The 27,430-nt window shown below is 35.1% G+C and overlaps 1 protein-coding gene and 1 pseudogene across 3 annotated transcripts in view; both read left to right on the top strand.

Moving 5' to 3' along the window:
* The first annotated feature begins 626 nt into the window (after positions 1 to 626).
* On the top strand, positions 627 to 745 carry LOC118606059 (annotated as a pseudogene).
* Positions 746 to 11,712: 10,967 nt separating this feature from the next.
* Positions 11,713 to 27,430, top strand: part of THUMPD2 (THUMP domain containing 2) — a 33,744-nt gene continuing 18,026 nt past the window's right edge. The window contains exons 1-5 of one of the 3 annotated variants that reach the window (XM_016142250.2): positions 11,713 to 11,866; positions 19,350 to 19,485; positions 20,887 to 21,293; positions 22,217 to 22,294; positions 24,455 to 24,507. In XM_016142250.2, coding sequence (XP_015997736.2) covers positions 11,741 to 11,866; positions 19,350 to 19,485; positions 20,887 to 21,293; positions 22,217 to 22,294; positions 24,455 to 24,507 — 800 coding nt within the window. In that variant the 5' untranslated portion in view covers positions 11,713 to 11,740. The remainder of the gene's footprint in view (positions 11,867 to 19,349; positions 19,486 to 20,886; positions 21,294 to 22,216; positions 22,295 to 24,454; positions 24,508 to 27,430) is intronic. The other 2 variants (XM_016142249.2, XM_036224287.1) reach the window with 2 other exon arrangements.

The following is a 27,430-nucleotide window of genomic DNA, read 5'->3' as shown; positions in this document are numbered from 1 at the left end:
ATAGGTTTTTAAGGATAAAAATCAAGAATAAATCATAAATTTCTTTGGGAATTTTAACACACCCAACAGAAACTGATAGATTGAGTAGATAACAAATAAAGTAATAGAACATGGGTCAGAAAATTATGGATTGCACCCTGGCTTCCTATCTTTGTAAAATAAAATTTTATAAGAACACAGCTAGACTCATTCATTTATAAATTCTCTATGGTTCCTTTTGCATCACAACAGCAGAATGGAGTAATTATGAGAGAGACTGTATGATCTGTTAAGCCTAAAATATCTACTATCTGTCCTTTACGGAAAGTTTCCCTGTAACTGCTATAGAAGATTTAAACAAAATTAACCAATTCAAAAGAACATTTTATACCCAGAGAAGAGAGCCTATGCATCTCCCAAATAGTACATCAAATTCATTACTGTAAGCTCTAATTCCACCCTTTTTGCACAATAACACAGCTGTCCAAAATATAACCCTAATCACAATATTAGAATATAAAACAAACATAAGGACAGATTGGACCAGGTAAATAAAAAGAAAATCAATGCCTTAAGAAATGGCATTTGAATGTGACAAATGCCCAGACCTTTAGTGCTAATTTCAGTGAATATAGAAGTGGAGATCAGTCTACAGCCATACCACCCTGAACAAGCCCCATCCCATCTGATCTTGGAAGCTGAGCAGGGTTGGGCCTGGTTAATATTTGGATGAGAAACCACCTAGGAAGACCAGGTGCTGTAGGCATAAAAAATAAAAAATAAAAAAAAAAAAAACAAGGATTGTAAACTGACAAGTTCCTTGCAATCTGTGAGGTCAATCAAGGGTTACCTCACCTAAAAAAAAAAAAAGTGGAGATTAGTAAAACGTCTCACTGCAACTGTATTTGTCAACGCATTTTTAATAAGCATTTGCTGCACAGTAACTTGAAGCATCTACTGCACATCCTTCAAAGAAGAAAGAGTGAAGTATAGCAGATAAGAGTCTGGGCATTAAGGTTGAGCAGCAAGCATTCCATTCTTAGCTCAACCTCTTAGCAATGTATGTCTTTGGGGAAGTCACTTAACCACTCTGTGCCTCAATTTCCTGATCTGTAAGATGAGGTTAATAATAGTACCCAGCTGATGATCGTAGTTATTGGTAGTAATAAGTGAGATAATGTAAAGGAAAAGGCTTAGCAGAGTTACTAACACACAGGAAGTTTTCTATTCGGATAGTATCTATTGATAAATGGGATACCATTCAATTGATAATTGGGAAACCACCATGACTCCAGAAGAGTGCTACGAAATTATTTTCTTTTAAGTTTTTAATAATCTTCTTCCTGTTTTAGCAGCTGAACTAGCCATATTTTGAGAGTCCAGGTGCTGCTATCCACTCTTCTCTCATTCAATAAGAATACCCAAGTTTAGAAGCAAGAGCATTGTGGGGAGGAGGGCAGGGAGAGAGCAGAATCTGCACTAAGGGGAGAATAGACTTAAAATGAACGGAAACTCAAGTTTAGAGGGTTATCTTTTATTAAGTTCTGTAAACGACTGTCAAGAATGATGGTCAAAGCAGAGATGCTTTTATGACCGATACCATAGAAGGCAGATATTAGCACCAAGGTCCTCTCTGATCAGAATTCAATTTTAAGGATAGAGGTACAAAGGACATTTTCTCTTAACTCTAATCCTAACTGTGATGCTCTCATTTAAAAAGCTATATCTCATTCTGATCAGGACTAAAGAAATATAGAAACAAGGTTATCAGACTACAAGAGAAATGAAGCTTCACCAAAATGTAGGGGATCCATTCTTTTTATACGGGCATTGGAAATAAAGGCAGATTAACAGAAACTGGCAAAGGTCATGACTCAAAAATCTGGATTAAGAGCAGAAAGAACTTGGACCCAGAATTTGTCGTTGATGATGCTTGGAGGGTGGGTAGGTAACTTTACATATGTCCAGGTAAACATGTTTGAATATTCACTCAAAGAATACTTATAATCTATGTAGCAAAGGGTACCTAGAGAGAAAGATTAGATGATAGTCATCATTTTAAGTGAAGTTTCTTACAAAGTTATGAATCTCTTTTGTTGGAAATCTCTAATTTGGAACATTAACATTTATATAAATAGTACCATTTGACTCATGGGCTAATACCGTGTACCTTGGGCTTCATGTGATCTGAGACCCTTTTTAAAAATGTGAGAATCTCCTAAGTGATAATTGGAAAACTTCAAAACCATCTTTTTCTAAAGTTTTTTTTTCCTCTTGAGCCTGTAAATCCTAATAGAGCAGCTTGCCTTATTATATCATCAAGCCTCGGAAATAATTAAAACAATTGGTCGTTTTCATTCAGACTATTATTAAGAAATATCCCCCAAAATAAATTCTGAAAAATTAATACCTTGAGTTATTTCATTGTTCTTGTCAAATGTTGAACTGGTTGAATAAAACTTGTATTTAAATAAATTATACCATCAACTCCAAAGGAAAAAGAATTAACACAAGTTCATTAACCTTCTATCTTTTCCTAAGATATAGAAGAAAAAGATTTTCTTTGGTTTCTAAATATTTTTATTGAATTAGATTTAACCATGCACAAAATATATGGCTGTGCTGATTTTCAGAATCATAAGAAGCAATATCTTGGAATTTCTTACAGATTTCCTTCTGACATGTATTTACTGAAATATTTGTTGAACACTTAAACAAAAGGAAAGGAAAGGATGATGTCACATCACAAAATCTCATTTCTGTAGGCAGTGCTAGGGTTGATGCAATCAAATGGAATAAACAGGAACAAAGCTTATTAGAAACTGTTCTTAGTGATGATTACACTTAATCTAGGATGTAAGATTGGATGATCTGCCTCTGTCAGATATTGAAGTCTGGATAAAACAGAGTTTTTGTTTGGTGCTATAAAACTTCAGGCCACAGGCCGGCTCAGGGAGTGCGGCAGAACACAGAGCAGTCCAAACAGAACATATTTTTCCTCCTCTCACTTCAAAAATCAAACCGGGCTGAAACCACACCACCATAAAACATCAACCAGCCTAGAACGCATCTCCTGAAGGCCCTGACCTCCAGAAAGTTCTGTTAGTTCTGCATAATTAAAAAAGTAATAATTTATGTACATCATTTTAATAAATGTCTCAATTGAGGTAAAAAACTGAGGAAGACTCAGAGAAGGGACTAATTCCTGCATTTGTCTCTTTTCCACCTCTTTGAATTCATGCTTAGTGGGATTTCCTTGGGAATTCACAAAACTGCTATTAAATCGACAAAAACAAGTATGAGAGCCAAGGGTGACAAGAGGGGCACCTGGTACAGGTCAGAAAGGCATGCCCACAACAGACTGCATCCCTTCCCTAGTCCCAAAAGGAGCAACACGTTGCTATTACAAAGTCTTGCTATGTCAAATCTTAATAAAATAAACCAAAATCCAAAGGGCCCAGAAACTCCCACACGGTGTATTAACCTAGAGAGCCACTGACCTCTCCAAGCTTGTTCACTATCATATTCCCAGCATCTAGAATAGCCATAAATATGATTTTTGAAAACCATTTTTTTAATCCTGTAAATTCAAACTGTATAAAATAATGCCAGCTTTTAGGTTCAAAAGATTATACACCATAAGATGTCTAAGGAGATATAAGATAGACAGGAGGACATCCAATTTAACAAAATCAAGGTTTAACCTTTTCCCCCTTATCTGTGGCTAACAGGTATAGACTTCATTGGCCCTTTGCAGAGTGCATATTGGCTACACAATACATATTCAGAAAACGAATCTAGAATTGAAGGTTACATTTCATTCTCTATAAAGATGCTTTTAAGTATTTAAAGATATATGAAGTGTCGAAAGTAAAATCAGTGAGGCCTGCCTGACTTAAAACTGCACTCTTTTTCTGTACTCCTGTTTTTTTCGTGTTCTAACACACCATATATATTTTATTATGATATAAGTGTCACAGGGATATTTGTTTTGTTCACTGACATCTCCTATATGCTTTGCTATAATTGTGCTTGGCACAAAGTTGATGCTCAAAAAGTATCATTACAAAGTTGATGTTCAATGAACTGATGTTTTTTTTTTTTTAATTAGATATGTCATTCTGCCATGCTTATATTAATGACTGGAAATATAACAAGAGAAACACAAAAACAGGTAAGAATTATAGTATACCCAACCTTGGCCTGTTTTTGATAGTCGAACAGGGAAGTATTTTATGGGACATATCATGGACTTATATTAAAACGGTTATACATTTAGAAAACCAGTTTTTGAGTTTTAGTCAGGTTTTCTGAAAACCATTTCACTTGGGGATCTGTCTACATCCAGTTTGAGTTTGGTCTAGAATACCCTCCCTTTCAGTTTAGAGTGCTTTTGTAAAAAGGCAATAATAGAAGAGCCACTGATAGGAAGACTAAACCATAAAAACACTTACTGTTTACTTAAGAAAAAGTAAATAGTCCCAGGTTTCAACAGGGTTATTAAAAATCCAGGCTCTTTCCAACTTTCTGCTTCCCCATTTTTAAATTGTTGGGGTTTTATTCTTAATGTTGTTGCCACATGGTTACAAGATGGCCACCACAGCATAAGGCATTACATCTGCATTCCAGACAGAAAAAAAAAAAAGAAGGTGCCTGTTCCTTTTATCAAGAAAGCAAAAAGTTTTCCAGAAAACCCAATATAGTTTCATTGGCCAGAAGTAGGTCACATGAACATTCCGAGGGATTGAAAAGCAAATGTCTGGCAAAGAAGACCAGGACTACCTTACAATGGTTCTGTACCCTCGTGAGAAACTTTTTAAATCTCATCGCATAGGCCCTACATTAGAACATTTGAATCAGAATCACACTGGGAGCAGGAATCTATATTATGCTGATAGGAATAAGAACCACAGAATGGACCATTCATGAGTCATTGCTAGGACTAGGTATGTTGTCACTGTGAACAAAATCTGGATTTTGTTAAAAGGGGAAGAAATAAAGGGAAGAAAGCAAATAACAGTGCCAGCCACAAGCTTCAACACACTATTACTACCATAGCTTCACTTGAAAAGACTCGTTCTATTGTTGTGTTCTTGCATTTATCCAACAGACATTGATTAAGCACCTCCTAAGTGATAGGCCCTAGGGATAAAAGATAAATTCCATAACCTAGAGATGAGTGAAGGAGACAAACATGTAAGAAAAAAAAAATCTATCAAAATTCAAGAGGCTGAGGAGAAAGCGAAATGGGAAGCCATTTTTTAGTTTGCAAAATGAAACAGTTCTAAAGATCTATGGCCCAAAAATGTGAATATAATTTACATTACTGAACTGCACACTTAAAAATGGTTAAAATGGTAAATTTAATGTTATATATATTTTTTACCACAATTAAAAAAAAATGAAAGCAAAACAAAAAACCAATGTGGTAAATCCTAATAAAGGAGTAAGACTAAGGAGCTTATGGAAGAACAAAGGTGTTTCATTTATCAGAATATGTAGATGTGGAAAATGGCCCAACTATCCTTTTCATTAACTATCTGTCTCTGCTCTTTAACATCACTCTTTATGACCTCATCTTGGGGCACCTGCCTTGCTTAGAAGGTAATCAACAAATGGTAAACAGCAGTTGCCACACTCTCAGACACCTGGAAGACACCTTAATGGTAGGGGAATTATCAGGCCACACAACCAAGACATCAGACCGTGGGACTTAAAAGTCTCAAAGGTTTTAATGAGTTGAGCCCATGCCTTATTTTCAGTCCTATTTATAAAGAGGCCAGTATCCCACTAATAATCTTCACATTTTCGAAGATACGTAAGGCTTTTCTTAACCTTCCTTCATTTCAGCAAGCTAAATGATTTCAACTCCTTTTGACCTTTAATGAAAGATTTATTTTCCTTAGTTCTTTTTTATTTGTTTTCCTGAACTTCTCTACTTTCATATCCATGTCAAAAATGAAATTATTATAATAAATGTCAGATAAAGACTATATTAAATAACAGTTAATAAACATGATTTGTCATCAATTTGCAGTTCATTTTTAGTTTAGGCTTGTAACAACTAAATTTGGATTAAAATTCTGCCTAGCCAGTCTTCCCCATTTTTTCCTTGCATTTGCTCCCATCAGATTTATCTTATCACTGAGATTTTTTTTCAGTTTTCGAATACCGTTTTGACAGCATCTGGGTAGAAAGCCAACTATAATTTCAAGAAGAGCAAAGAATTTCCAAATTAAATTATCACCTAACAGTTTTCAATGAAGTTACATATATGAGTGTTTCCAATTCTATGTATACCCAGTCCGAAATAACAAATACTTAACAAAAACTAAACTATACATTTAAAACATCTGGGTATCAAATTTATCTGGAATTTTTTGGACTAACAATGGTTTCCAATATCTGTTCTAGCACTCCATGTCTTCCAGCTCCCTTCACCAGATGCTCAGTATCAAAGTTGCATTTGAGGAAATTCAACTCTCCCAAACCTTAACTGCTATTCTCACCCCATAGACAAAGCACCTCAAGTTTTGTAACAGTGTTTCCCCAGCCCAACACACACTGTCTTTCACAACCTTAGAAATTCATTACTTAAAGAAATCAAGTTCACCACCAGAAGAAGAATGCTGCCAACTTAAAGAGTGTGTGCACCCAGCCTAAAAAGTCTGAGAAATCTAACTACAATCCACATCCAATGTAGACAACCAATACAACATCCAGTACGAACTACATATCATGTCCAGATAGCAGATTTGAACAATTCTGATTAACGTGATTAACTCATGTACTAGTAAAAAATAAAAAAAATAAAAATAAAACTGGTACTATTTTTAATTAATTTAAACACACACACACACACACACACACACACACACACACACACACACACTAGAAGAAAATGATCATCCAAAAATGTAAAATTGAGAATGTTGGGCCCGATACCTGATTATTATTCCCATTAGTTAACCTGCCCTGGGTTGCCCCAATATTGCAAGGTCCACATCTGTCAACAATAAGTAATACATGCTTAAATATTAAACACTTGGTTTACATAAAATCTACTGTCCCAGATGAAGGACGAATTCAGCTGAACTACCTTTATTTAAAATTGGCCTACATCCCCACCCCATGCCAGTGATGACCCAGTACCCCTCTCTGCACATTCTCTGGTAATAGCTCCGCACACTTGTTTCTCCTACCAGCTCTGCTCTGAGTTCCTGCTTCTGCTGAATTTTCTCATATCGAAGATGTCCACAGTCCATTAGAGGGTACCACCCCTTTCCCAAATCACAATACCCTGATCATTTGAATTCTAAAATACCTGAAGCAAAAAAACTATGCTTTGTCTAGTTGTTTTACTGAACGTTTGGGTCACTGGAGAAGGTTTAACATGACAGCAATTGAAACCAATTGAGTTTTAAACATCCTTCCCAGGTTTTCAACTACCGTACCACAGGTAATCTCTAATGGTTGCTTTTCCCCATGGCCTCAACTTCTCACAATGCTCTTCCACACATTCCCTTTCCCCCTCAGGATATTCTCTACATCCTGTTGATGTCTTATGCACAACAGTTTAATTATCTCTACATTTCGCTAGTCAGTGACTTGAAGCCTCACTGAACTCCATCAAGAAATTTTAGTAAAGACTATTTTGTACCTATAATGAATTCCGAAGCTAGCTTTTAAGATTATTTTTCCTACCTGGCTACATTTCAATTTTGAAGTTTATAAGGCAGAAGATCTGTATCATCTAAGTTGACCAGAGTGACAGGGAACTAACACAACATAGAGTGGTTAAAAATACAAATATTATCTGTCTGTGATCTAGAAGCTCAACTAGTACCAAATAATTTCTGGCATTATGTCCTATTCTGAGGGAATTTTATGAAAGAATCAAACGATTGGCTAAGCTGGTTCTGCAGGTTGCATGCTTTTATTCTTTACCTATACTGTTTTCCTGTTTAGCCAAGTAATTCTAGTATAAAAATCTATAGCATTATATGTAAATAGCATATTCTTAATTATTAAATTTCAAACTTTAAAAAATTGTTGGAAAACAAGCCAGATTATGTGTGTATATACAACAGAAAGCTTTTCAAGCACAAATCTATTTTTCAAAACAGCACAAAATGTCCATGGGCAGCAACGAATTATCACCCTTCAATAAAAAGAAGAGAGATTAATACATAATAAAGTAAATTTGCCTATTTCACAGTCCACTCTCAACTCTTCATGCCAACAATGGGAGAAAAGTTGACTAAATTAAGACAACATTCTCATAAAATCTTTATATTCTATTCTGCCAAATACCATTCACAATAAAATATAGCCCTCTATCTGTATTTCTGAGAAAATAAAATCTGTCCCTTGATTAGTTTTGTTTATTTGCAGGTAAAACTTGTCTTGAGTTTTAAGGTATTTTTTTCAATTGCCACTGGAAAAACTGGCAAAATAAATAATCACTTACTAGAAAGCAGTTAAGACTTATAGAAATATGAAGTGGGTAAATATCAAAATATGGGTATTCTAGCTAGTTTTAGATATTTTGGAGGTTTTCTTTAGACTAAGAAATAGAAAGAGAGGTAATAGCAAGCCTCTAAAAGAAAATAATTCATAGTAAATATACACACAAAATGGAGCTAGACAAAAGGAATATGAAAACAACAGTCTGAGTGAGGTGCAAGGAGAAAATGGCTTTATTTTACTTAGGCAATATAGTTCATTCAAGTAAATTGAAGAAAATTGTAGATTCAGTCATTCGTTCAGTCAGCAAATGTATCAAAGAATAATTTCTGTACTCTTCCAACTGGGACATTATAAGGGTCTATCAGATATAAAGACAGTTTTATGGGCTCAAAATATATTTAAACAAATAAAATCACATCAAATACCCTTGTGTTTCAAAATATACATTAACTACATGGCACACTTTTCCAAAAAAGCACTAAACTCTATTTGCACATCAAAATAATAATTTCATGCACTGCATAACTAAAGCAAAGTAATACATGTAAAAGAATTGTCTCTCTAAATCAAAGCATGGAGATTGCATCTTTTGAATTTTGATGCTACATTAAAACTACAGTGATATAAACCCTAATGAATAAATAATGTTTTAAAGGTGCTATTTACATATATAATGCAATAATTTTTTGCTAAATTTTCTTTTTTGATTGTATGTTCAAAGAAGCACCATTGAAGTGATTACCATGTGCATACAAGTAGTTTAATCAGTATGTGACCAATAGCTTTTTTCCAAATTGCTTTTGCAGTTGCAGCCATAAAAATATGTCAGTTCTTTCATAATCTGCACTGACTTGGTACGTGTTTGACAGACTCCTGTGTCTGTATCTGTGGTTTTACTACAATGTCACAATTAACTGTATTCTAAAAAATTTATCAAATCCTACTCTTTATAAGTTACCATGCTGGATTGTGTGAGCAAGAGTTCATCAAACCTCCATGGTGCTTACAAACTATATATCTACCTTGGGAAGGTGGGCTCAGAAAGCAGAGAATGCCCCAAATTGACAAAAGATGTCCAGAAGAGCACATTGCTGAAGTCATTTCTTCATCTGCCTTGGGCTGCACTGCCATAACCTGGCCGGTCACCACTCACCTCTCTATCTTCTTTATCTCTATCTACTTCTCAATTCAAAATTTATGCTCTATTAACACCTGGTTTCTGTTGTGGCCTTCCTGTCCTGCACCCCACCCCCACCACACTCACGCACACACACACACATACACACATATACACACAATATCTGCCGCTCTTTCTACCTGAAACATTACACTACTAGTATAACAATACCTCCATCATACTGCCCCCCCCCCCACCTCAGGGAGTCATTTAACTCTTATACATCCTTCTATACTTGGCACAGGAGTGATTTTCTCCAAGAAACTCTCCTTGCCGTCTCTTTGTGCTGCCACAGCATCCTGGGTACATCCTTGCTAAGTCAATCTCACCATTCTCTAAGCCCCTTGAAGTCCAGACCTTTACTCACTGGTCTTTGTATCCTTAAGACTTCCTATGGTGTCTGGCAGAGAGTAGGTGTCCAGTATTTGTTGAACTGAATTAAATACGTTACATATGGATGTAATGTATTCTCTTGGGTACAGAATGTAACAAGTACTAAGGAGGTTTCATGGATTTCCCCAGACAGACTTGAGAATCAGGAACCCCAAAGTATAAAAAACTTGGAATGAACTATGGCAACTGCCAAGAGAAAAAGAGCGTAAGTCTGAGGGGTGGGGAGAACGAAAAGAAAAAAGTCTTAGGACTAAACCTTTGAAAAGTTCATGTTACATGACCTCATAAAATTTTTCATGATTCTGTTTCAGTTGACCCTGAGCTGAGGGTTGTGGGGAGACACATGGGAAGCACTTGCCAGAGAGATAGTCATACATTTAATAGTTTCTATAAATCTACTCACATTACTACAGAGCTAATTTAATGCTTTTTGTTTGTGGGTTTTGAGGCAGCAGTTATACCTCGAGACTGATACTGTCTTTACCAGCAACTTATTTAGCACAGGTTCATTCTGGGAATTATAATAATCTAACAAGCCAATAGCGTACTATCTCTTAATAAGCCAATAAAGAAATAACATACTCCAAATGGTAGATTAATCACATCATTGATCCAGGCAAGGGGAGACGAAGGAGTAACGTTCAAATTTAATATGAGGTGTACCTGTTATATGAGGAGACACTCAGGAGAGACAGCGACCAACGGAGAACTGATTTCCAGCTGCCAATGCAGAAAAGGATATCCCCTGTTGCCAGGACGCGTTGCTAGAGAACCAACACACCAAGAATCCGAAGTTGCCAAGCTAGGAGAGGTGGCCTCACCAAGACGGAGAAAATGCCCCAAGGGTCTGACGAGAAAGTTTTTAGGTTAGCAAAGAGTCATCTTGCTCAAACGGAAACTCAACTAGGCCTCACAAACTCTCAGTACAGTTAACCTTGAACAACAGGAGTTTGAACTGTGCGAGCCCACTTAACAGGCGGATTTTTTTTTATTCCCAAGAAATACAGTGGGCCGTCTGCATCTGTTGGTTTCGCATCTGTGGATTCAGCTAACTTCGGATGGAAACCGTACTTTCGCATTCCCAACCACAGTTTCCCAACCTCAGATAGAAAATATTGTTTGAATCCTTGGACACAAACGGCCAACTGTAGCTAAGTTTTGGGGAGTCAACAGTTATATACAGATTTCCGACTGCTCAGGCGTCAGCGTTCCTAACCACAATGTTGTTCAAGGGTCAATTGTGTTTATAGTTGAAATGTCCACTTGATGAAGACAGAGCAGGGCTCCCTATATGAAGATAGCAGTGTGTAGGGATAAGGGAGAGAAGAGGAAGTTGGGAGAAATAGAGAAGGTTCATTATACTATATATTAAAAGTCTAGGTTCCTGCCTCAACTATGCCACTGAATCACTGTCACTTGACTTCTCTGGCATCAATTTCTTCAAGTTGAAAATAAGGCAGATGGACTAGACGATCCATTATATCCTTTCCATCTGTGATTCTAAATCATTTCAGATGCCTAACCTAAGAGGTTCCAAGCAGTCAACCACGGAAACCCGCAGGGGTCACTCCCAGCTGACCTGACCCTCCTTGCTCTCCCAGCCCAGCTTGCCTTTGGCTCCACCCAGTCCTCTCACCCCTGCGCGCCGCCTCCGAGGTCTCGGGGACGCGCCGCGGACGCCCGCGGCCACGTGACTCCGCGGCCACGTGACCCCGAGCCGCCATGGCGGCGGGGCCACGGGAGCCCGGGTGGCGACCTGCAGCGGGCGCCCGGTTCTTCTGCACGGTGGGCCGAGGCTTAGAGCCCTTCCTGATGCAGGAGGTGCGGGCGCGGCTGGAGGCCACACAGGTGAGTGGGCCTCTGTGCGCACCCCGGAGGGAAGGCGGGAGGCCTGCCCTGCACCCTTCCCCGCCAGGGTCCGTCGTAGACCCGGGAAAGCAACGCGGCCCCCGTTCTCTCAGAAGCCGGCAGACCGTGGCGATGACGGTGCCCGCCCTCGGAGTTCTACCGGCAGGTTCTGTAATTCTGGAAGGAACCGCTAGTCGTTTTGCCTTACACATGTATTACCGCACACCAGTAATGGCTGAAGTTTTTTTGTTTTGTTTTGTTTTTAAGAGGTGTTGAGGCAAGTTATTTCCTAGATTCCTTTTTAAAAGGCGTTCACTAGTACACTGTAATTGGAATTAGACCTGTCAGAGTTAGAATCCTTTTTCCCTCCTTTAAATGCAAATATATTCTTCAGGTTCAGTTACTTGACTCTTGTCAGTTTCCTGCCAATGATGTACTTTATAGGATTGTTAGAATTAAATGATATAGGGTATGTAGAGTACACCCTAAATACGCAGTAAATAAAAGCTAGAGAAATACTCTTGGAGGCCTCAGAGTCCAACTTCCGGAGGAACTGAATGGTTCCTGGTATTTTACCTGTTGTTAATTTCAATGAAATGAACAGTTTAGGTTATAGAACAACATGCTGAGCTGGTTTCTTGAAAGAGGGAAAAGACATGACAGAAAAAGGCTTCAGTATCTTGATAGGATATATATGATAGTGTGAATGATGTGTTATTGGAAAAGGAAAGCTTACTAGATGAAATTGATCGCTCCGGCAGCGGCTGTACTCTTGGAAGCCAACAAAAGGAGTTTCTGCAATGACAGGGTGGGAGGAAAGGGGGATAGAGGAAGCCGTGAGAAATGGCATCCCTCTTACTAAACTAACTTGCCATTTGTGGTTTTGGTCACAATTTAATAGTGTTAAATGTAGCTCATCTAAAAAGTCAGTAGAGTAACAACTGCTTGACATTGATTAAGCATTTAATGTGTGTCAGGCACATGTTCATAAAGTCTTTACTCTGACTCACTTGCTTAATTTTCACAACATACGAAATTTCACTACTGAGAAGGTAGGCTTCACATTTAACAGAAAAGGAAAATGAAGCATAGGTAAGTCCAATAAATAATTCAAGTCATATAATCAGAAAGTAGCAGAGCTGGGATTCTAACCCAAGCTGTCTGGCAGGCATGAGTTTATAGTCCTGTTGCACCCAGGCTGGCTGGCTCCTTAGTCCAGTTTTTTGACCACTATGCGGCCATGACATAATGCTGCCCTGATTTTTATTAACTGTTAACTTAGAATTCTTGGTATGAAAAATAGAAAGTTTCACTCAATCTGAGTATGCTAGATTATTAGAAAACAGAAAAACCCTTGCCATATTTCTCTTCCATCTTCTCTAAAGACAAAATAGGATGGGGGAGGCGGGTAGTTTAATCACAGCAAAAAAATTCAGTTAATTTTAGGGAAAAACTTGGCAATGAGAGGAATTAAATACCAAGACTTAGGAATTTATCATGTTTTTATGTTGTATATTTTAAAGATAGATGTGCCTGGAAATGAGATCTAAACAAATAAGCTCTGAAATTCCATCCCACTTTATCTAATATAAACTAAATTAAAGCAATCCTGAATTAATAATGATAGCACCTAACATTTATGAAGCACTTACAATGTGTCAGATACTTTATGTACATGTAATGATTTAATCCTCAAGAGGATCATGTGTTAAGTCATTTTTACCATAATTTTACAAAGAAATAGAAAAGTGGTACTAAGTGATGGAACTGGGACTTGCATCTGAATCTCTAGCTTTGAAGCCCATGTGCTTTCCCACTATGCCAAAGTTTAGGTCAGATACTGCTGTGGAACACTGCATGTAGCTTATTTCTATAACAGCATGGTAAAAAGTGTGTGGAGGCTTTAGAGTCAAAAGGTGTTCAAATCTTATATCTTCCTTTAATAGATTTGTAAGTTTGGGCAAATTACTCAAATTTCTGAGCCCCACTTTCCTTGGATATCAAATAGAGACGATAATATCTGTTTTAAAGGATTACTGCATCTCTTGAAACAAAGATCCATAGCACATGTAGCATAGTATCTGCCAAATAGTAGGTGCTCAATAAATGTTCCCATAGAATGAGTTGCACAGGAATACTTAATATTCTTACAGTGACAAGAGACAATGTTAGAAACTTTGGTTTGCTTCAAGAAAATTAATCTCGTAAAATCTGAATGTATAAAACATTAATTCAGAAGTGATTGTTTAATTTTACAAAGTAATCACTTTGTTCTGATCAGTGTTTTTCCAATTTTAATGAACATAAGAATCACCTAGGGAACTGATTGAAAATGTATATTCCTACTCAAGGTGTTCACATTTTAACTTACAAACTCTCCTCCCAGGTGACTCATGCAGGTGCTTCCTCCAACACACAGCTTGCAACAGAAAATGCCCTGTATATTCTGTTTAGCTTTTTATCACTGAGAATTTCAAACCTATACAAGACAGAGTAGTAGTAAGATGAATCTCACTCAACCAGCTGCAACAATGATCAGCTCATGGTGAATTCTACTCCATTCACATTCCTTACCCTTCCCACTGCATGTTATTTTGAAGCAAATCCCAGACATCATTTCATCTGTAAATATTTGCCTGTATATCTACACTGTAAGGACTCTTTTTGTAGCATAATATATGTAGAATAATATGAAAGATTATACATAGAATGACTCTTGTTAATAATGACTCACTTCAGATTAGAAGACACAGACTGAAAGGAAGGGGATGGAAAAAGATATTGTTTTGATGGACCTAGAAGGTATTTAAGTTAGAGAAAGATAAACACTATATGATTTCACTTATATGTGGAATCTAAGGAATAAAAAGAACAAACTAATCAAAAACAGACTCACAAATATAGTGTACAATTTGATGATGGACAAGAGGGGAGGGTGGTTGGGAGGGTGGGAGAATAGGGTGAAGGGTTGATTAGTAGTTGATAGATGGTCACGGGGATGGGGAGCATGGCATTGGGAATGCAGTTTGCATTAATATGAACTAGTGAAGGACCAGGGGAGGGAGGGAGCAATTGGGGGGATCATTTTATGAACTACATAGATGTCTAACCAATGTACTGTATACTTGAAAGTAATTAAAATAAATTTTAAAAAACTATCATTATTACATCTAACAATATTTCCTTGTCATCAAATGTCTAGTCATTATTCAAATTTCAGCTTGTCTCATAAATGTCATTTTTGTTTTTAAGTTTGTGTATTTAAATGAGGATTTACATAAGGTCCACACATTATAAATCTCTTTTAATCTATACATTTCCCCTCTATCGCTCTTTTTTTCCCATCACAATCTGTTAAAGAAGCTGGATTGTTTGTCCCATAGTCTAGAGCAGGGGTCAGCAAACTTTTTCTGTAAAGGGTTAGATAAATATTTTAGACTTTGTGGATCACTTTGTGGTTTCTGTTACATATTCTTTGTTTCTTGTTGCTGTTATCCCTTTAAAAGGTTTTAAAATACTTAAAAAAAAAAAAGTATTTACATTAAAAAAATAAAAGGTTTAAACTTACATTCTTAGCTCACCAGGCCTAGTGTTCTGACCCCTAGTCTAGAGATGTGTTGTCCACTAGGATTATCACTAACCACAGTGACTATTTAAATTTAAATTTAAATTTAAAAATTTACTTTCTGCAACACATTAGTCACATTTCAGGTGCTCAGAAGCCACATGTGCTCATGGTGACTGTACTGGACAACCAATAAATAGTAAATTTTCATTATCACAGAAAGTTGTTTGACAGCACTGCTAAAATTCCCCCCAGTCTAGGTATTGCCAGTTGCATTGCTGTGGTGTAGTTTAACGCGTCTCTGTAGCCTCTGTACTTCCTGTAAACTGGAATCCTGTAAGTTGTAACTAGACCTTGGTCAGATTCAGGGTTGATTTTGTTTTCCTCCTGGTGGTAGGGCACACTTCTTTCTAGGTTCCTAGGTATTTTTAAGTATATAAAAGATATGTATTTTTATATGTAATACATTTATAATGTTTATATTTTTATAGGTGTTATTTTTTTTACTTAGACTACTTTTAAGAAATATATTTGAAAAAAGTAAGCTTTACTTCATAACCACTTTTAATATATTAAATATTTAAAAGAATAATAGTAGGAACAGTTTTTTTTTGTTTTTTTTTTTTTAAATAAAATTCAATTTAGTAGAGGCAGAAAGGCCCTGCCAAGTGATTCATCGGTCTTTTTCAACCCACATAGCAAACACTGTTTAACTCAAGTTCTATATAAGCAAAAAAACTTTGTAGTTTTTAATGGAGTCGTGATGGTAGAAGTGGGATAGAAGAACTAAGCAGATAGCCTATTTTATTGAATGGGGCGATTGCAAATGGTTGCTTTTTTGAAGATTCTCTGCATTCCTTTTAAATCAAATGCCTTTTTAAAAATTATTGATATATATTTTTCAATTCTCTCATCTAAAAGGAACCAGAAAAGCTCTCACACTTCAATAAAGGCTGTAATTTCATCTTTGGAAGTGTTAAACATAAAACCAGCTGGTTTTAGACACTTGGTTATAATTTAACTCCAAATGGAAAAAACAGATTGTACGTATGAATAAATTTTCAAGTAACAAATATTAGGATGAAATATTCTAAAATGCTACGTTTTCCCCTAAGAATTGTAATTGAATACTATATGTTACAAGCGATAAACCAATAAAAAAGGGTAACAACTAGTTTCAGCCATTTTTGAAATCATAAGCACTAAAATTCATTCTCTCTACTGCTTTAAGGTGTAATACCTTATCTTCACAAAGGGCAAACCATTAAAGTGCTTTCACAGATATGATTATTTCATTTTCACAGTGACTATTTTACAATTTAGTAAACTTCTGATTATATGCTTATTACTTGTAAAAGAAATGTAGGCCTTATGTTAATTTTTAAATAAAGAAAATGAGTTGATTTTGGCTTTGAGAATGTGTTTTAACATTTTAATGGGTCCATACATACTATTATGTTTTGATACCCTAAATAAATTAAACTTTTAAGTCCTCTTAAGTTGATATTCAGCCATATTCTCTTTGAAAATCCCCCCTGCAGCCTCTCTGTCCTCCCTCCCCTCAAGGATATTTTTAGAAAAAAACTCATTGTATAAAATGTTTCCCTTGATATGTAATTAAGAAAACTTAAGATCGTTGTACAATTAAAGAACTATAATGTAATGTCTAGATAACTGACTACTTAGGTGAAAATCACTGGTCTAGGTGTTTAATTCAGTTTATTATAAAAACTTGAAAAAATGTATATTTTCAGTAAAATATTTATTTCCATTCCCCCAAAATCTTGGCAAGGTATTTGTTATCATGTCTATTAACTTGTTTTGGGATGGCTTTAATATCAGCTGTATTTTTATATCAGGTGACATAAAATCTGAGTTTTTAAAAACGTACTTTTTAAAACTTTTCAAGTCTCTTAGCATTTTGAGGAATATAGTTTTGACTTAGTGGGACAAAGTTACCTTGCTAATGAGAAAGAAGTAAATTTTAGAAACCAGAAGTTCTCATTTTAGCTATTTTATTATTCCTTTAAATACTGATTTCTAAACATTCTCATTCCGCACTTCCTCCATCTACCTTGGTCAGCTGCATTGCTGATATCTAAGCTATTTGTGCTTTATTTGTACTTATTTTTCTAGTTTTATTGAGGGGTAATTGACATAACATTGTGTAAGTTTAAGGTGTACAAGGTGTTTATTTGATATGTTTATATATTGCAAAATGGTTACTACCATACCATTAGTTAACACCTCCACCTGTCACATAACTATTTATTTTTTTGTGGTGAGAACATTTAAGATCTACTCTCTTAGGACCATTCCAGTACATAATACACTATTATTAGCTATAATCACTATGCTGCCATTAGATCCCAGAACTTGTTAATCTTATAAGCAGAAGTATTTTGGTTTTAATTGGTGTCAACCTAAGGCTTGCTAGGCAGAGATTCTTCTTCATCAAGCTAGAATGGTAACCCCGTAAATTACCATCCCAAAGCTGAATTAAACCATATCAGATGAAAAAATTAAAAAAAAAAAAAAACTTGAGTTTTAAGTTGTCATTGAATGGGAGCTGCCTAAACACATGGGATACCCCAAATTCTCTGGTGCCTCAGCTCTAGGAGGTGACCTAGAACCGTGTTAGTTCATGGCCACTGCTAAAAGAATTCCAGGACAGTCCACATCCATCTTAAACTTAAGGGGGTCGGGCCGACCCAGAAAGATTGAAGATACCATTGGTATTGAGTACCATTTGCCATACCTCATTGGACTTTTTATGAGTGAGTGCATTTTTCATTTTTCTTCTCTGAATTTTATCACATATCCATCCTGTCTTCAAAGCCTGTTTTTCCTTGATGCATACTTTTTGCTCTGTCCCTTTTTCAGTTCTTATAGCCAAGTGTCTCCTTATTTCTACCTCAATAATCTGCTTCTCCTTCCAGCTTCACATTCTACACTCAGTCTTTCACGCCTCTTCCAAAGGAATTATTTTCTGCCAACTAATTCAGTGTTGTCAGTTTTCATCAGAAGTCTATAATGGTTGACCATTACCATCTGTGTTACTCCATTTCCTGACCATTTATCAAGCTGGCATGAGCTACACCATCCATCCACCTGACACTCTCAATCAACATAACACAGCAAATGCTGCCATGCTCGCTTACAGTTTACTTCAGCCAGGTTGTCACTCCCACCTCTGCATCTTGCCCATTGTTCTAGAATCCATCTTCCCAGATATTGTAGCATTCTACTCTGAGACTTTTCCTAATAATAGCTTTCATATTCAGTGCCACTTATTTATTGTATCTACATCTTATTAATGAGTTTATTAAACCTTAGGTTTCTTCCAGGTTTAATTCAAGTTATTGTCTTATAAATTTTACATTTTATATGTCAGAGTATGTCTTATGCTCCTAGTAGACTATAAGGTAGATATTTAATAAATACCCACTGACATGTTAACCTTGGGCTAGACACCCAATTTGTCCTATCCATTATTACTTTTCTTGCCCACTTTCAAATAGTGTGTTAGATTTGTCAATATGATTACTATTTTATGTTCTAGTAGTGTGCATGCACATGCATACACACACACTTTGCAAAAGGTAACATAACGTAAAAGATCATAGTCTTGGTCACAGACTGACTTTATACAAATTTTTTAACCTCCCTAAGCCTCAGTTTTCTAATCTGTAAAAAGGGAGTGGTAAAATCTACCTTAGAGAGTTGTTATAAGGATCAGGGGCAGGGGTATATTCAGAGTGCCTAGTACAGTGTCAGACAAGTAGTAGATACTTCAGAAATCATCATTTTTATTATTGTTAATCTAGATGCTATGTTTTAATTCATTAAGGACAGAAAAGGGAAATGGTTCTTACTCTACACTGGACTGCATTAATACCTACTTTTTTCTCTCTCTAGATTGAATATATTTCAGGGAAAGTTTTTTTCACCACCTCTTCTGACTTGAATGTGCTGAAAACATTAAAATCTGCAGAAAGATTATTTTTGCTGATTAAAAAGCAGTTTCCATTTAATGTTTCATCTGTAAGTAAAGGTATGGCCTATACATATTGCTTTTACCCACATAATATGCTCTACTCCAAAGTGGCCTGCTTGATAATTAATAGGTAGCTATTTCACATTTTTAAGATTCATTCAGACCCGTGGGATCATTAATTATGTATTTTTCTATACTTCCTGAATGTTATTACCTAATTGTATTATCACCTAATTGCATCTCTTCTTTTTGCAACTTGCTGCCTATATTCTGAGATTTTAGTGTTCTAAATCATATTTCTTCTTGAGGATTGTGATCAGACACCTCCTCTAAGGATATGTAGGGTCAGTTGCATTTATTTAGATTTAGGAACATGTAATAACCCAAAATGCATTGTTTGAATAAACTGGTAAAAACTGTCACCTTATGAATTTTAACTGATGAGCGATATAATTGGCAAAATACTACGTAGTAAAATTGCCTGTTTGGGGGACCTTAAATATTTGAATAAACTTAGTCATTTATAAAACATTAGAGTTAAAGGGCTTAAGAGATTTTCTGTCCCTTCTCTGATTTTATAAATATACTGCTAAAAGAATTTAAGGATCTTGATAAAAGCATCACAAAAGAGGTTCAACACTGCTGGACCAGACATTGCCTTAAACTTCATCTTATTGCTGATTGTACATAAGAGGTCATATATAATCATATAGTCTGTAATAAACTGTCAAGAAAGACAAAAATGACAAGAAATCGAGACGGAAGAATAATTATTTTAAAACAAATTCTAAAGTATTATACTGTGGAGTCAATATAATTTTATTCCAATATTCTACATACTCTCATCATTAGAGAAATACTGTAATTACTCTTGGATCATCTTGATGACCTTCGTTCATCAAGAAAAGATTACATTATTTTGAGCATGCTGGCAGTCCCTAGATTATGAATGGGTTGTGTATCTGAAGTGTTACTTTATGGAAACTCATTTTATGAGGTGTGCTAATATTTATGGTCTAAAATAGTGTCAAGATTCAGTTGCTCTGATTTTGAGCTCTGTGTTTTGCAATTTGTTCTGTTTTTTTAAACTTACTTTTTATAGGCAAGGTCAGCATTATTTCAGAGATAGATACACACTCTAGGTCTATGCATATATTGAAGAGATGTATATTATCACAGGACCAATGATCTTGCTAAAGCATATAATAATTTTATATGATTTTGAAAACTGTTTTGATGTTAACTATGGAATATAAAAATGAACTTTATTCTCTGTGATATTCTTACGTTAAATGATATAAATCCCAGATGACAATGAAGTCATTCTTCATGTAATGATTTAAAAAAAAAAAAAAAACTTATTTTACAGAAATAAAGGTAATGGAATTGTGGATGATGAATATAATAGACTGTCTTTAAAGCTGCAATGTAGGATAAACTGAAATTTTATTTATTTAGGAAAAATGTTTAGTGAAATGCAAACACTTATAAATGATGATCCTGAAAGTTGGTTGAATGCCATTTCAATTTGGAAAAGTCTTCTTGAACTTGATGCAGAAAAGGAAAAACTTTCTCAACAAGACACTAACACACTAAAAAGAAAACTGGGAGAAAATGACACCATCATTGCTAAGAAGTTAAAAACAGAACAAATGCAAGCGACACAAGAGATTGGGGAATGCCCGCTGGAAAAACAAATAGAAGAAACATTGGAGCAAGGAAACTTTCTTCCTAAAAGAGAAACATTTGAAGAAGAATTTCAGAATGGCATAGCGAAAGCAGTTGATACTCATAACCAGAATGGCTTGACTTTCAGAGTTTCTTGTCGCTGCAGTGGGACTATTACAAAGACCTTTACTGCACAGGTACACTCACCTACAAAGTGGGTTCTCCTTTTCTAAAAGAATCAATTACTCTTTAGGTTTAAAATGAACTGAAAACTATTCATAGAATAGATAACTAGGCCTAATGTCATGCAATTAAATCTCTTTAAAAATGCATTTTGCATTTAACTTTACCTCAGATGCTTAAGAGGAATACTATGTTATTCCATGTAATGATTTCCTTTTACTTTCTCCCCAAAGGGTTCCTTAAACTCACAGATATCCTTTGCATGTGGAAATGATAATATCATGGTCCTAAGCTTTTTGGGTTTCTCTTCAGTTCAATTCTGTGTTTATTGAGTGATTACTCTGCCCTGTGTGTGTGATTGTCAGGACCCAGACTACAAATACATAAATGCACTCAAGGTCTCAACTATTTAGGGGAGAGTGAACACTACAGACAAATTCCTTCAAAAACTCTTATTGGTTGACCCTTACAAAATTCAGTGATTTAAAGGGCATAGGTCTGGGTTCTTTGGCTAACCTTAAAATCAGACAGACCCTAAAGTTTGAGTATAATGCTACTGAGCTGGTCATTTTTAAACATACAGGCTTGCAGTAGGTAAAAATAGTTAATCTTTCAGCTTCCGTCTATTTCTAAGACCCTGAATGGCCTTATTTATCAGGTCATGATCTAGTTATTTCATATATCTAAAATTATAAGAAGAGAGATTACAGATGAGTAGATGCTAATGCCATAGAATGTGCTGGAGAGTGAAAGAAGTAAAGTGCAGTCTTATGCCTTGGATAGAAAATGCTTTAGTATGATATTTTAATATTGTAATTTTAAATTGCCATCAGATAATCTGACTTGTTTTTCATATAGGCCTTGTTAGTTTCCACTTATATTTCAACTTAAAATTTTCATGTTTTGTATTACTTTCTATAACTTGCTGCTTTTCCAGGAGGTAGGAAGAATAATGGGAATTGCTCTTATGAAACAGTTTGGATGGAAAGCAGATTTGAGGAATCCAAATTTAGAGGTAATGAATGTTCACTTTACTTTATATGCTTATAACCTAATTCTTTAAAGATAGTGTCAGCTATTTTTATGGTACTTCTCAATTTCACTTTAGTTTCAAAAAACATGTCTACGTGGATCCAGCAGTCTATTTTCTCTTTAGTAATAGGACAGTACAGAAAATTTTGCTAGTAATTTTCACCAAATATGTCTTATCCAAATAAGGTGTTTTGTAATGGAATTGTTTTGTCACAGTTGAACTAAAAAAACATTTATTATAAGGTTGCAGAGGTACTCTCTACAATCACTGTGTACATAATAATTCTCTACAATAAGAAATTCTAGCTAATGTTAAAAAAAAGTCCACACAAAATTTAATAGTACGTTCATAGTGGCTTTATTAGGGTTGTAGAGTTAATTTTTTCTTTCTTTATTTTTTAAAATTAATTTAATGAGGTTACACTATTTTTACTTATAACAAAGTAAAACATGGGGAAATAAATACTAACTATAAAAAATATTCTTCACTATTTTTTGAGAATCATCTCATAAATTTGACAGAGAGTGTAGTCATTTTCATAATTCATTAATTAATAAAGTTATTGTTATATGGCTTTAACTGAAATAATAGCTGACCAAATCAGAACATATCGTGTTGTTTTATTTTTAAATTTTTTATATGATATTTTTCACTTTTAAAAAGTAATGCTTGGTATGTACCTTTTATTGCTGTCATGCAAAGTTCTTTGACCCCAACAATATTTTGACTTAAGAGTATCTTCATTTCATCTCCTCCTTGTCGGTTCTTTTCTGCTTTCCTGGTTTTCACCTCTTCATCTCCCTCTGACTCTCTCTCTCACGCTCTTTCAGAATGATGGTTTTCTCATAGGTTAGCTTATAGATAAACCTAGCTAATTTAATTCCTATCAGCCGTGTGATACAATTAATGGTAGCTATTATTGGTGGAAATAATCAACACAAAACAAAATTGACAAGACTGAAATCACCATAGTAAAATTTGTTACCAAAATTGACAGAAGAATCAAATCTTCACAAATTTCATTCTGCAAAATAAATAGAAAATTTTTTCTAGGGAGAAGCAATTCTCAATAATATTTGATATATAAAAATATTGGTATATCATATCTTTAAAAAAAAAAAACACTTTATTGAGCTATAATTCACATACCAGACAATTGACCCATTTAAAGTGCACAATTCAATGGCTTTTAGTTATTCACATCATTGTGCATCCATCACCACATTTTAGAACGTTTTTATTACCCTTAGCCATCATTCCCAAGTCCTCCCATACTCTGCCCCCCACTCCAAGCCCCTGTCCAAGAGAATCCCAATAAAGAATTTTGCTAAAATGAATAATATAAAAATTTGGTAATTTTAGCTGTGATGATTAAAGAATTTAATTGACTAGAGGAAGTTCATTCCAGATCAATTTTTTATTGATAAAAATTTATCAATATTGGAATAATTCTGATTAAACTATAATACTAAAAGTAACCTTGGGGTGAAAGTACCAGGGTTCAAATGCTCCTGAGGTCAGACAGCAGAATTAGAATATTCCATAAACCTCATTCAATACAAAATACAAAAGTAAGATTCTAATATTTAAAGTTTATGTTGACCACTAATTATAACTTGAGACATTGAAATCCTCTTTATGGCCTAACAAAAGAAAGGAAATGGAGAGGAAGAAGCTCACCTCTAGCTAGAGAGAGAAAAGGTCACCATATATTTGGCCTGAAGAAAGGTTTCTATTACCCTAAAAGTATGTGTAGCTTATGATAGTCCTGTGTGGCCTCATGTCTTATTTGAGGTTAGAATTTGGGTGTATTTAGGACGTCTTCTCTAACTCAAAATATTGAAAAGTCTGATCCAGATATGATATCTCTGGGAAGAAAGTTGATCTTGAGTTCTTCATAACATGATTCTGTATTTAACTTACATGTCAGATTGACCTCAGAATTTTTCTATGAAATGTACTTGAACTTAACTTCACCTCCTCTGTTCAAGAGAAAATACTATGGAACATTTTTCCAAGTATCACAAATAAGGCCTTGGAATTTCTTATTAAAATATAGGTTCAAAATGGAAATTTTCAAGTCATCAATAATTTTGCACTCCATTTCCTGTCCCATTCTAACTTCTATATTTGTTCTTTCAGATCTTTATACATCTAAATGACATGTACTCTGTGGTGGGAATTCCTGTGTTCAGGTAGATATTGTATTCTGTGCTTCAGATTTGTCCCTTATGAGAGTTTGTAAAATTAAGAATTTTATGCTCTTCATTTATAGTATGAAACATTGATATAATAGGAGCAATTAAAGGCAAAGCATTTGAGTTCTTTACTTGAGCCAGTATTTTCATGCAGCTTATTCGATATGACCAGTTAGAGCTGTGAAAGATTTTATCACAATAATCCACTGATTACATGATTCATACTGAAAATTATATCTAATTATTTCTATTATTAAATGATTTTCACAGGCCCATATTTAAGCTAAAGATTTTAGTCTGTTGGCATCTCAGAGTTTTAATTAAAATAGAAAATACAGCACAATTTTTTAAATTCACCTTGAATATTAACTGCATGTAGCTGTGCCCCACTGTAACATATAGCATAGTGGAGAAAAACTGTGGACTTGGATTTTACTTTCTCCACGGATTAAGTGCAAGTTTGGGCAAATTATCATATTCCTTCACTTTAAAATTAGGAAAATAATAATAGCTACTTCGTTGCTTTGTGGTTGGGATTAAATGAGATAACCTATATGAAAATGCTTGGTACTATTTCTAGGATACAATAAGTATTGAATAAATTTCAGCTGTTTTATTTTTTAAACAGATCAGCAACTAGGGAGGGAAGGGGGAAGCATTTTTTAGATTAAGTTTAATTTATTCAATTTCAGTTGAAACATCTAATGAATACTTACTATATGCTAAACATTATGCTAAACGTTCTACATTCAAAGATGGGAAAGATGGTTATTAAGTTCAAGGAATTCAGTCTAGTGGTAGAACAGATAGGTGATACAACTTGACCAGAGTTAGAAAAGACCTAACCCTGGAGGACGGTAAGCAAAAAAACATAGAGAAGAATCACTTAATGAATCACTTAAGTGGAGAATGGAGGAGTATCACTTAAATGGGGAATACTTAGGAAGAGTTCCTCAAGTGAGTAGAGAAGAAAAGATCTTACAAGCAGAGAATTTCATGTGCAGAGGCATGGAGGTGTGAGGAAGTTTCATTTATGCGGGGACAGCAAGTAGTTTCAGTATAGATAGGACAGGGAATGCATAGGAAGAGTGATATAAAATGTGGTTAAACAGAAAAAAAGTCATGAAGTATCTTGTAAGCCATGTGAAACAACTGGGATTTCATTTAAAAGCAGTAAGACTTTGGAGCAGCAGGATAATGTGATCAGCTTTGTGATTTTGAGACACTACCAAGGAAATTATATTTTTTAATGAAAGGGAAATGAAAAGGAAAAGGAGGTTTAAACTCTTATAATAGTTCAGGCAATGAACGATGAAGAGCTGAACTGAGGCAAAATTGGAAGTAACAAATAGGAGGCCATAAATTCAAGAAAAAGTTAAGGAGTCTAGAATAACTTTCAGATACTTGATTTGGACAACTGGTACATAATGGTGTCAGTACTGAGAGAGAAAATGTATGGAAAGTTGTGTATTCGGTGGAAAATGAGTAGGTATTTAAAGTTACAGCTTAGAAGTTCAGGTGAGACAGGTCTAGGGTAGAGATATAGATTAGGATACCCGATAGATAGATGGCAAGTGGCCCAAGAAAATGACATGTATCAAGATAGGAAATACAGGGGAAGGAGAGTGCGCTCACTTTTCACCTGTTGATTTTCAGTACTTAGATAATCTCCAGGTAAAAAGTGTCCAAACACACATTTAAAGATAAAGATCTGGGATTCAGGTGACAGTTCTAGGCTAGAAATGATGAGAGTGTCTTCACCTTGGTGATAGATGGTATGTAAGAGACCAAAGAAGAAATGCATGTATGTGGAATAGATCAAAACCACATTTATTTTGTGAAACTCAGCTAAAGTTTGATTAAATACATTAACCAGATCCTGTGAAAGTAGAGAAATATTTTTACTTTCAAACAATTTATTTCTGAACACTTCCTTCCCCTGAAACATTTTATTAGCTTGATATAATGGGGCCCTTTTGTTGAAGTAATAGAAAGTAATTTGCCCAGGTTTATGCAAAATAAGAACACATTCACTTTTGTCCCATGTTAATAGGGTTGGCTCCCATAAAATAAAACTTCTATTAGTAAACAAATACACATAATTGTCAAAACTTTCGAAGATTCTATATAAATTCTTGATGCTTAGGCACTTAGGAATATATATGGACAAAGACAGTTTTCCATACCAAGTCTTTTTTTTTTGGTATTGGGAGTAGAAAATCTCTCAATTCTGGTTTTAACCAATGAGTTTTGTAGCAAGACAATTGTCAAGCCTAGCCTGTAGTATCAAGATTCATTGATCAAAATTTTACATTCTACCTGCAAAGTTTATATTCCAGATTCTAAATCTGTAGATATAGTACAGCTTGCCTAGTAATTATTTTCTGAAAAAAAAAACTTTCAAAAACCGAACTCCCATGGGTTCACCATGCAGAGCTTCCTCATTATAACAGTGAATATACAATTACACTGTTTTATTTATACTGTAAAAGCTACCTCAGCTGGTTATTAGATTTTAAGAGGCTTATAATAAATACATACAAAACAGGATATCTTAAAGTCAAAAACAGATCAGAAACAAAATGATGAAAGACATAGGGTTTGGAGAACACTGTGGTTTTGTGTAATTTTCATAGAAGAGCCCTCTTCATGGTTTTGGATCAAGCCTACCCCGAAACAACCGAGCACTAATCCTTAAAATCATATCTTCATGTCTTCCCAATAAATTATATATCTGAAGCAGAAAAGTACATTGAAATTTCCAAAGAAATGCTTGTTCATTGCATTTGATGCATGTAAATAATATTTTGAAAATTTCTATCAAATCTGGAAACATCGATAGCAATGATGAGGTAAAGGATGAAGTATGAAATGCTACATAATGGGAACCAGAGAACTCATTTGGGAGATGTCTGCTTCA

The sequence above is a fragment of the Rousettus aegyptiacus genome, unplaced genomic scaffold, assembly GCF_014176215.1.
Source record: "Rousettus aegyptiacus isolate mRouAeg1 unplaced genomic scaffold, mRouAeg1.p scaffold_m13_p_7, whole genome shotgun sequence".
Classification (NCBI taxonomy): domain Eukaryota; kingdom Metazoa; phylum Chordata; class Mammalia; order Chiroptera; family Pteropodidae; genus Rousettus; species Rousettus aegyptiacus.
This window is presented reverse-complemented; position numbering and strand designations above follow the sequence as displayed.